Genomic DNA, 12,404 nt, shown 5'->3' with positions numbered 1-12,404 from the left:
AGCTATACTCCACGACAGCCCACACCAATACCAAAAGCACGACGAACCGAGACAGCAACGAAAACTTTGCAGCTGTGGCAGTCAAGAGGACTTCCTTAGCTCCCAAATCACCATGGACGAGTACTGGATGTACCACTATGACCCCTAGACAAAGAAGGGAAGCAAGTATTGGAAAAATGTAGATTCATCTTCGCTGAGAAAGGTAATTTTTAACAAAGGAAAAATCACCAACCAAAATGCAGCAAATGAACTGCAGTCATGAAACGCCGAATTACCCAACATTTGACCTGGGGAAAATGTCAGTTTGGTTTAAAAAATGCAACAGGTAAAAATGCTATGCAAACGAATTGATTACAGGAAGTCACACCACGTAACAGCAACAACCTCACTGTTATAAATCTCGAGGAGACATAAGTATCAGTTTGCAAGTTCTAAGGATTTTATTATTCGCTTCATTTTCTGGAATGTCCAGGTATACCTTGACATACACTACATGTTAGTTGTTTTTAACATGCAGGAGCCTGAGGATGGCATTAATGAAATGCTGAAACTGGACGTGTAAAGCGGAGCTCACCATGTGCAGCATCGTCGACAGAGCCGACTGTGGTCCTTTGGTGCAGGGCCGAGTGCAGCGTCTGAATCAGATGCGCAGGCTGTTCTGTGACCGTGTAGGCTGCAGATTCCTTGACTTGAGCCATCGCGTGGTAGGTTTCCGGATTCCGCTTAATAGTCAGGAGGAAGTGGCTACACGAGTAGCGAGAGCTGTGTGGAAAGGACTGTTTCGTTTCTTTTTTTTTTTTTTTAGGTGAGAGGGTCCCAGAAAACAACAGTAAGGGCGTCCGTCTAAAAGGGGGCAGGTAAAATACACAAAGGTAGTTTAGAAACGATCGGTATTGTAGTTGTAAATTGTTGTAGCTGTGTTGGGAAAGAACCGGAGCTCCAAACCCTAAAGGAAAGCACTCAAGCTCAAATAGTTTACAGAAAACTGGCTAAAGACGGAAATAAATCCAAATAAAAAATTTTCAAACCATCTAACAGCGTTCAGAAAGGACAGATTAAATACAGCTAGTGGTGGTGTATTTGTTGCCGTCAGAAGTAGTTTGCGTTGTAGTGAAATTGAAGTAGTTCGTTCCTGCGAAATAGTGTGGGTAGAGGTTATATTTGACAATCGGACTAAACTATTAACTGGATGGTTTTACCGACCCTCTGCCTCACGACTCAGAAGATATAGTTGCTGAACAGTTCAAAGAAAACTTGAGTCTCATTTCAAATATGTACCTCAGAAAATTATTTTGAACAATTAGTTCATGAGCCTACTCGAAGTGTAAATGGTTGCGAAAGCATGTTTGACCTCCTAGCAACAAATAATCCTGGACAAATAGGGAGTATCATGACGAATACAGGGATTGGCGAACACAAGGCAGTTGCTGCTAGGCTGAAAACCGTAACACGCACCGCCATCAAAAAGAAATGCAAAGTACATCTATTTGAAAAAGCCGATAAAAATGCTCTTAACGCCTTTTTAAGAGACAGTCTCCACTCCTTCCGATCTGAACACGTAAACGTAGGAAAGATGTGGAATGATTTCAGAGAGATAGTATCGACGGCACTTCAGAGATATACAGGGTGGTCCATTGATAGTGATCCGACCAAATATCTCACGAAATAAGCTTCAAACGAAAAAACTACAAAGAACGAAACTCGTCTAGCTTGAAGGGGGAAACCAGATGGCGCTATTGTTGGCCAGCTAGATGGCGCTGCCAAAGGTCAAACGGATATCAACTGCGTTTTTTTTTAAAATAGTAACCCCCATTTTTATTACATATTCGTGTAGTACGTAAAGACATACGAATGTTTTAGTTGGACCACTTTTTTTGCTTTGTGACAGATGGCGCTATAATAGTCGCAAACGGGACATCATCCAAGTGTCCGGACCTGTCGCCGGATAGTTACGTTAGTTAAGGACACAGTTTTGTTTTAAGTACAGATAGTGTTGAGGATCAGTGGACAAAGTTCAAAACCATCGTACAATATATGTTAGATGAGTATGTGCCAAGCAAGATCGTAAGAGACGGAAAAGAGCCACCATGGTACAACAACAGAGTTAGAAAACTGCTGCGGAAACAAAGGGAACTTCACAGAAAACATAAACATAGCCAACGCCTTGCAGACAAACAAAAATTACGCGAAGCGAAATGTAATGTGAGCAGGGCCATGCGAGAGGCGTTCAATGAATTCGAAAGTAAAGTTCTATGTACTGACTTCACAGAAAATCCTAAGAAATTTTGGTCTTACGTCAAGGCGGTAGTTGGATCAAAACAAAATGTCCAGATACTCTGTGTCCAAAATGGTGCTGAAACAGAGGATGACAGGCTAAAGGTCGAAATACTAAATGTCTTTTTCCAAAGCTGTTTCACAGAGGAAGACTGCACACTAGTTCCTTCCCTAGATTGTCGCACAGATGACAAAATGGTAGATATCGAAATAGACGACAGAGGGATAGAGAAACAATTAAAATCGCTTAAAAAAGGCCGCTGGACCTGATGGGATACCAGTTCGATTTTACACAGAGTACACGAAGGAACTTGCCGCCCTTCTTGCAGCAGTGTACCGTAGGTCTCTAGAAGAGCGTAGCGTTCCAAAGGATTGGAAAAGGACACAGGTCATCCCCGTTTTCAAGAAGGGACGAAGAGCAGATGTACAGAACTATAGACCTAAATCTCTAACGTCGATCAGTTGTAGAATTTTGGAACACGTATTATGTTCGAGTATAATGACTTTTCTGGAAACTAGAAATCTACTCTGTAGGAATCAGCATGGGTTTCGAAAAAGACGATCGTGTGAAACTCAGCTCGCGCTATTCCTCCACGCGACTCTGTGGGCCATAGACACGGGTTCCCACGTAGATACCGTGTTTCTTGACTTCCGCAGGGCGTTCGATACAGTTCCCCACAGTCTTTTAATTAACAAGGTAAGAGCACATGGACTATCAGACCAATTGTGTGATTGGATTGAGGAGTTCCTAGATAACAGAACGCAGCATGTCATTCACAATGGAGAGAAGTCTTCCGAAGCAAGAGTGATTTCAGGTGACCTTGTGGATGACATCGGAAGTTCACTGAGGCTTTTTGCGGATGATGCTGTGGGGTATCGAGAGGTTGTAACAATGGAAAATTGTACTGAAATGCAGGAGGATCTGCAGCGAATTGACCCATGGTGCAGGGAATGGCAATTGAATCACAATGTAGACAAGTGTAATGTGCTGCGAATACATAGAAAGAAAGATCCCATATAATTCAACTACAATACAGCAGGTCAGCAACTGGAAGCAGTTAATTCCATAAATTATCTGGGAGTACGCATTAGGAGTGATTTAAAATGGAATGATCATATAAAGTTGATCGTCGGTAAAGCAGATGTCAGACTGAGATTCATTGGAAGAATCCTAAGGAAATGCAATCCGAAAACAAAGGAAGTAGGTTACAGTACGCTTGTTCGCCCACTGCACAATACTGCTCAGCAGTGTGGGATCCGTACCAGATAGGTTTGATAGAAGAGATAGAGAAGATCCAACGGAGAGCATCGCGCTTCGTTACAGGATCATTTAGTAATCGCGAAAGCGTTACGGAGATGACAGACAAACTCCAGTGGAAGACTCTGCAGAAGACTCTCAGTAGCTCGGTACAGGCTTTTGTTGAAGTTTCGAGACCATACCTTCACCGAGGAGTCAAGCAGTATATTGCTCCCTCCTACGTATATCCCGCTAAGAGACCATGAGGATAAAATCAGAGAGATTAGAGCCCACACAGAGACATAACGACAATCCTTCTTTCCACGAACGAGACTGGAATAGAAGGGAGAAGCGATAGAGGTACTGAAGGTACCCTCCGCCACACACCGTCAGGTAACTTGTGGAGTATGGATGTAGATGTAGATGTAGGAAGTGTTCAGCCACATGTGAAAAGTCAACCACGACCTGCAACAAACGATAATGCCCAAGTAGGTGTTCTAGCTGCTGTCGCGGCTAATAGGCAAATCAGTAGCAGACAAATTGCCCGTGAATCGGGAATCTCAAAAACGTCGGTGTTGAGAACGCTACATCAACATCGATTGAACCCGTACCATATTTCTATGCACCAGGAATTGCATGGCGACGACTTTGAAAGTCGTGTACAGTTCTGCTACTGGGTACAAGAGAAATTACGGGACGATGGCAAGAATTTTTGCACGCGTTCTATTTAGCGACGAAGCGTCATTCACCAACGGCTGTAACGTAAACGGGCATAATGTGCACTATTGGGCCAATGGCAAATCCACGATGGCTGCGACAAGTGGAACATCAGCGACCTTGGGGGGTTAATGTACGGTGCATTATGAGAGTAAGGATAATTGGCCCCCATTTTATCGATGGCGATCTAAATGGTGCAATGTATGCTGATTTCCTACGTATCATTCTACCTATGTTACGACAAGATGTTTCACTGCATGACAAAATGGAGATGTATCTCCAACATGATGGATGTCCGGCACGTAGCTCTCGTGCGGTTGAAGCGGTATTGAATAACATATTTCATGACAGGTGGATTGGTCGTCGAAGCTCCATACCAGGGCCCGCACGTTCACCGGATCTGACGTCCCCGGATTTCTTTCCGTGGGGAAAGTTGAAGGATATTTGCTATCGTGATCCACCGACAGCGTCTGAGAACATGCGTCAGCGCATTGTCAATGCATGTGTGAACATTACGGAAGGCAAACTACTCGCTGTTGAGAGGAAAGTCGTTACACATATTGCCAAATGCATTGAGGTTGACGGACATCATTTTGAGCATTTATTGCATTAATGTGGTATTTACAGGTAATCACGCTGTAACAGCATGCGTTCTCCGAAATTGTACGTTAACAAAGGTACATGTATCACATTGGAACAACCGAAATAAAATGTTCAAACGTACCTACCTTCTGTATTTTAATATAAAAAACCTACCTGTTACCAACTGTTCATCTAAAATTATGAGCCATACGTTTGTGACAATTACAGCGCCATCTATCACAAAGCGAAAAAAGTGGTCCAACTAAAACATTCATATATCTTTACGTACTACACGAATATGTAATAAAAAATGGGGGGGTCCTATTTTAAAAAACGGTGTTGATATCCCTTTGATCTATGGCAGTGCCATATAGCGGGCTCACCATAGCGCCATCTGGTTTCCCCCTTCAAGCTAAACAAGTTTCGTTCTTTGTAGTTCTTTCGTTTGACGCTTATTTCGTGAGATATTTGGCTCGGTCACGATCAATGGACCACCCTGTATAATACATAAATTAATGGGTGATGGTACTAATCCCCCACGGTACACAAAACGGATCAGATCGCTGTTGCAGAAGCAACAGAGAAGTATTCCACATTTAAAAGAACGCAAAATCTCGAACTTTGGCAAGGTTTTACGGATGTTCGAAATATAGCGCGTGCTTCAATGCGAGATGCTTTTAATAATTTCCACAACGACACTCTGTCTCGGAATCGGGCAGAAAACCCAAAGGGATTCTGGTCGTATATAAATCACATCAATGACAAGACACAATCAATAGCCGGCCGGAGTGGCTGCAGGATCAAAATGGTGTCTGCTTTTTCGGACGTATCGAAAAGGAGACACCGCATATATAATCAATACATCTTCCCTACTGAAGTTTGACGACTTCTTAATATACTTTCTGCCACTCTGAACATAAACTGGGCATGATTTATAATTCAGATTAATGTAATTCCACGTTAGATTTCGATCAGAAAAGAAAGATAATGCTGCATCAATATGTTTATGGAGGTCGTTGCGTTATACCCACCTTGTTAATAAGTTGAGTGTGTTGACGTTACAAAATTATATACCTCTTTGCGCTAAACCCAACCACCATCGGGGAAAGGTGGTGTTGAGTATTTATTTTTATTTTTTGGGATGCCATGATATAGTGCTAACATATTACGATCGTAAGGGAAACCGTCACATGACCATTCTAACGAAATCTACTGTGAAGGTTGCACGAGGATGTCAAGTTGAAGTGTTGCTCGAGGTTGTCCAAGGGAGTGTTTATAATAAACGACAACACCCCAAATATTTGTCGCCGGGAACAGTAATTCATGTTGCTGCTTTTGACTACTAAATTTTCCCTCCCGTCTCCTTTATCCTAGTGACACGACTTGCAGCGATTTCCTCATGTTTCCTTGCATAAGAAAGAATTACTGTACTTCTGGTGAGAACGTACAAGTCTACAAAAAGTCTCCTACAAGTAATGCACAGCAGGGAACAGTGTGCTTTAGTCCAGAGTGAATATGTAGGAAAGGATCAAATTTAAAGGTCACGGCTTGATGTTTCGAGGTGATAATCAAAGTTTTATGACTACCCTCGTAGTATGATCAACTGATGTCCTAGTACGACAATATATTTCAGTTAGGCACCAAATCATCACAAGTTCACGGATTACTGTCGATTAATCTTGAAATACGGATATTTTGATGCGAAGGAACTTTACCTACAAATACAGCTCAACATACATCTTGCAATCTTAACAAACACGAAGGTGAAACAGACTAGGATACAATCCACGTGGAGGATTAACGGTCGTTAGTCTGGTACGCCAGCAAGCCTAGTGTAGTTTTTAGGCTATTTTCCACATCATTTAGGCAAATGGTGGGCTGCCGCCGTCACAGAAAATACGACACTTTAGGCTATTTTCCACATCATTTAGGCAAATGGTGGGCTGCCGCCGTCACAGAAAATACGACACACTAACGTTTAAAATGCGAATACGCACAGAACAAAGTTCAAACGATTCACTAGTAGATGACGAGCACGATTGCCCTCCGTTAAGTTATCTGAAGAAGTGTGGCGACAGGAAGGCCATCCGGCCTTAAAGTTCAGTACAATGGAATTGTCAAGTAACGTAACACAGCTGATCCCATACTCGATGATAAACGCCAGAAAAGGGCGAGAGTGTGCACGTAATTAGCTGCAGTCTTCCTGTCGGTTTGAATCGTCTCTCTGTCGCTTATCTCGTTATCAGATCACACAGACCTCATATAAACACAGATGCGCCGCCGTAACGCCAGTCAGAGCAGAAGGTACATCACTGCAACCTGTCTAAATCAACCACGTGAAGATATCTTGGTACTGCACGTGGTAAGCATCTGACAATTACATGTTCTCAGCAAACGCTGTTTTAGGTGTTGTACACTAGGATTGCGTATGGTGGAAAGGATCCGAATATGCACACGGATCAGAAAGTGTAGCCTTCGTACGTTTTCCTGATACAGTAAATGAGCTTGGTAGCTTAGAGATCACTTCATGGCTAGTTAACAACTCGCGTACAGTTCCTTCTATAGCCCAGTATGTCTGTGTTTGATGCCTGTATAATATAACATTTGAATCCGCTTGGATATTCAAAACAAAACGATTCTCGTTTCTTCTTAATTTCATTCATTTTTCGATCTCGTTATCATCTAAGCTGCAGCAGGTTTTTGGCCATTGATACCAGATTTTTATTTAATTGACAAGCCCTTTAGATTCTGAACCCGCTATCGCATGGTATTGCCATGTGGCAACAAAGCGTAATTTTATGTATAATGTTATGGAAGCCACTCGTATAAGTATGGTGTTGCCGCCTGGAAACACACACAGTCGGGCTGTACCGGGCTAGACTGTGTTTAGCGTCATTATGTCGGCAGAAGCAGTTGAAAATCTCTGCTGAAGATCGAGTGTACGTAAACACACGTGAAACCAGTTGAAACAGTGATTTATACCTGCCACTTAGATCACATCTATTTCGATTTTGAGGCATCGTCGCCCAACACCGAAGGTAGAGTGCTGGGAAGGTTAAAAGTCGGTCGAAGAGCGACTAAAATTGAGCAGTCCACCCAGATGTGGATGACAGCCGGAAGGGAGCCACAGCGACACTGTGGTGGGTCCTGGCGACAGAGTAGGTAACCATGTATTACCACGTCGGCCACGTATGACCAATGCGGGGCCGGCAAAGGACAACCGATTCCCTGCGAGAACCTCGCATGGATGACCGCCACACATTCGTCGTCTCCTTAATAGCACGAAGTTTATTTGGTGTGCTCAGGGTGTGCCATTTTAGTGTCCCAAATCGCGAAAACTTTGCGGCGGAAGACTGCTCGCAAATCTGTCTCCGGCAGGCTAATGTCCAGAAATGGTTTACTGGTGGCCTGTTTGGCCAGGCTGTCAACATGTTCGCTGCCTGGTATCCCGACATGGATTGCAGATGGCATAAACAGACTCCTGGATTAATAGTACCAAAGGATGCCTAGGGAAGCACTGGTCGAGAGTTTGTAGGCTGCTTAAGGAGTCACTACAAATGACGATGGACTCACCAGAGCAGGAGCGGATACCTTCAAGAGCGCGATAGATAGCAACCAGCTCTGCAGTGAATACGCTGCAGCCATCCAGCAAGGAGCGTTGTTACGTATGGCCAACGTGAGCGTAAGCGAAGCCAACAAGACCGTCGACCCGTGATCCATCTGTGTAGATAATTTCTGAGCTGCCAAACTCGCCAAGAACAGAGAGAAAATTCCGGCCGAGGACCTCAGGTGGGACTGAGTCTTTGGAGCCAGCAATAGGTCCACCCGAAGACGTTTTATGCGCCATCGGACAGATTGCCATTGGCGAGTATATCGTGAATCGTCGGGCAGCAAAGCATCCAGGCCGGAGTAGAGAGCGTTATGATTTGGAGAACGTTTTCTTGGCATTCGATAGGTAATCTAATCATTCTAGAAGCCACAGTGGATCAACACAAGTCTACTCTCATCCTTGGGGACCATGTCCACCACTATATGCAGCTTTTTATTTTCTCGGCACTATGGCATCTACCAACAGGACAACGAAACTTGTCACACAGATCGCGGTGTACGTCTAAGGTCCCTAGGGTACCAATCGAGAATCTGTGGGACCACCTCGACCGGGCTGATCGCACCATAGATCCTCGACCGAGAAATCTAGGACCGGTGGCCACGGCACTAGTGTCAGTATGGTTCCATATACACTACTGGCCATTCAAATTGCTACACCACGAAGATGACGTGCTATAGACGTGAAATTTAACAGACAGGAAGAAAATGCTGTGATATGCAAATGATTAGCTTTTCAGAGCATTCACACAAGATTGGCGCCGGTGGCGACACATACAACGTGTTGACACGAGGAAAGTTTCCAACCGATTTCTCATACACAAACAGCAGTTGACTGACTTTGCCTGGTGAAACGTTGTTGTGATGCCTCGTGTGAGGAGGAGAAATGCGTACCATCACGTTTCTGACTTTGATAAAGGTCGGATTGTAGCCTATCGCGATTGCGGTTTATCGTATCGAGACATTGCTGCTCGCGTTTGTCAAGATCCAATGACTGTTAGCACAATATGGAATCGCTGGGTTCTGGAGGGTAATACGGAACGCCGTGCTGGATCCCAACGGCATCGTATCACTAGCAGTCGAGATGACAGGCATCTTATCTGCATGACTGTAACGGATCGTGCAGCCACGTCTCGATCCCTGAGTCAACAGATGGGGACGTTTGCAAGACAACAACCATCTGCACGAACAGTTCGACGACGTTTGCAGCAGCATGGATTGTCTGCTCGGAGACCATGGCTGCGGTAACTCTTGACGCTGCACCACAAACAGGAGCCTGGGTGCACGAATGGCAAAACGTCATTTTTTCGGATGAATCCAGGTTATGTTTACAGCATCATGATGGTCGCATCCGTGTTTGGCGACATCGCGGTGAACGAACATTGGAGGCATGTATTCGTAATCGCCATACTGGCGTATCGCCCGGCGTGATGGTATGGGGTGCCATTGGTTACACGTCTCGGTCACCTCTTGTTCGCATTGACGGCACTTTGAACAGTGGACGTAACATTTCAGATGTGTTACGACCCGTGGCTCTACCCTTCATTCGATCTCTACAAAACCCTACATTTCAGCAGGATAATGCACGACCGCATGTTGCAGGTCCTGTACGGGCCTTTCTGGATACGGAAAATGTTCGACTGCTGCACTGGCCAGCACATTCTCCAGATCTATCACCAATTGAAAACTTTTAGTCAATGGTGGCCGAGCAAATGGCCCGTCACAATACGCCAGTCTCTATTCTTGATGAACTGCGGTATCGTGTTGAAGCTGAATGGGTAGCTGTACTTCTATACGTCATCCAAGCTGTGTTTGACTCAGTGCCCAGGCGTATCAAGGCCGTTATTACGGCCACAGGTGGTTTTTCTGGGTACTAATTTTTCAGGATCTATGCACCGAAATTGAGTGAAAATGTAAACACATGTCAGTTCTAGTATAATATATTTGTTCACTGAATAACCGTTTATCATGTGCATTTCTTCTTGGTGTAGCAATTTTAATGGCCAGTAGTGTTTCTTTCGGTACCTTCCAGAACCTCACACTTCCCTCACGTCTGCTCTGAAAAAGGTGCTTATTCAGGCATCTGAGTAGGTAATCACATTAACGTGTCTAGACCGTGTGTTTCATACATCATTTATTGCCAACAAACACGCAATATAACACTGCATTCTTTCTCTGTGTTTCTTTTTTCAGTTCAGCTCCCCATTTGGTAACTATTGAAAGGAGACTCGTTGTAAACCTTCATCACCAGGCCCTTACCACACCCTTGTGGCACACCTGATGTACCTGCTCCCCGTTAAGAAAGACGCGCTGAGTTCCATTTGCCAGGCACTCCTTTGTCCAACCGCGAAGGTGTAGTACAGCCTACAAAACAAGATCGCTGACTGTGGTGGGGTTGGCGCTCGTGCTTCATGCTTCTACCTCAACCAAATACTTAACGCGGTTTTGCATACGTCTCTACGGCAATGGTGTTATCAAAGCTCAGCAGAGGGCTGGTTTGCTTAGACTGCAGCTGTTGAAGCTTCGCAGGTGGAAGTTCGCATCAGCGCTGTCAGCTGTCAGGCATCTTCTTTTCACCGACTCTTCTACAGTTCGCTGTACCCAAGCTTATATTCGCGTTTGTAATAAAAAGTCCAAAACAAGAAACACATGACAGCGCTGTATTCCATCCTATATATTTCAACGAAATGCAACTTAAAGGCAATGTGGACTTTCAAAACACTACTGTTCCGCAGATCAGAATGACGCCTGACTTAAATTTTTACTGGATGACATAAACATAATGACATAATGACATAACATAAATAAAATTATATTTTTCGATATAAAAACGAAATCTGCAAATCGTCATTGGAAATAAATATTTCACCCCACCCTTTTTGTGTGCCCTCCGTTGTCAACTACAAGCAGTCAGTTAGTCATGAACAGGGGAAGGTTACTTCATCAGCCCACCATCATTTGAGCTGCTCTACTTCGATTTTACGGTAGTATCTGTATGCTGTTCGCAGAGTTCAGGATCGCCTTGATAACCGCAGCCTACACCAGACCCTCACCATGTTGGTGCAAATGGACTCTTGGATGGACGAGGTGGCGCTCGTGGTGATCGCCGCGGCGTTGGTGCTGTGGGTGTGCTACTTCCGGCACTTCAGCTACTGGACAGAGAAGGGCGCCCCACAGTCGCGACCCTGGACGCCGTTTGGGAACTGTTACAAGTCCATCGTGCAGAAACAAATGCTGTCAGAGGACCTCGACGAACTCTACCATCAGTTCAGAGGTATGTACACTGCAGAGAAGAAATCATCCATCTACAAAATGCTATGGAATGCAGCATCACATTTAGATCAGCTCCTTTTTGGCAGTTTCCAACTGTCTAGACACAGGAATCAGTAAGCTTCTTTCAAGCCTGGCACGATTTACACATCTGTGATACGCAATAAAACCTCGTTACTCCAACTGTCTGCGAAAACCTTGTAATTCCAGTAACCAGTAAATCCATTATCACCGACAAATTTGAAAGTGCATGGGTTTCTCTAATATGTCAGTAAATGGGCTTTTACTACATAGTCACACATGTAGGAAATTTATCTGTATCACCTTTTTGCTTCTCCTGTAAAATTTATCAACAATTTTTTCATCGCCTACTATCGATATGTGAAAAATATTAAATTTCAATAGTATTTGCGATCGGCATCGAACTGTTAAGTTCCCCTACAATTGCCCTAAGTAGTAAGTTGGAAGGCCGCACCACCTCCAGCAGGACCTTACATAGTGAAGCACAGTGGTATTCATTCTTCATCACACAAAAAGATCTAATGAGAGTAATGTGGTATTACTGACGTTACCTGAAGGCGAACAGAAACGCCAATCTGTGACGGACACTACACTCTGTTTTACTCCACTGAATCGTAGTGATAACTGGCCTTCAATGCCACCTGAAAGCATACAAACGGCAGTTTGAGTCATACGACAGTTCGTAATTTTGACGTAA

The 12,404-nt window shown here is 44.2% G+C and overlaps 1 protein-coding gene across 2 annotated transcripts in view; it reads left to right on the top strand.

Annotated features, from left to right (window-relative positions):
- The window catches only part of LOC126272800 (probable cytochrome P450 6a14), a 179,031-nt gene that overhangs the window by 148,843 nt on the left and 17,784 nt on the right, over window positions 1-12,404 (top strand). Inside the window, exons 1-2 of one of the 2 annotated variants that reach the window (XM_049975961.1) lie at window positions 7,101-7,172; window positions 11,425-11,690. The exons of the other annotated variant lie outside the window; for it this stretch is intronic. Of the exons in view, the coding sequence (XP_049831918.1) occupies window positions 11,471-11,690 (220 nt within the window). The 5' untranslated portion in view covers window positions 7,101-7,172; window positions 11,425-11,470. Of the gene's footprint in view, window positions 1-7,100; window positions 7,173-11,424; window positions 11,691-12,404 lie in introns of those variants that run through there. 2 annotated transcript variants of the gene reach the window in all.

The sequence above is a fragment of the Schistocerca gregaria genome, chromosome 5 (assembly GCF_023897955.1).
Source record: "Schistocerca gregaria isolate iqSchGreg1 chromosome 5, iqSchGreg1.2, whole genome shotgun sequence".
Taxonomy (NCBI): Eukaryota; Metazoa; Arthropoda; class Insecta; order Orthoptera; family Acrididae; genus Schistocerca; species Schistocerca gregaria.
This window is presented reverse-complemented; position numbering and strand designations above follow the sequence as displayed.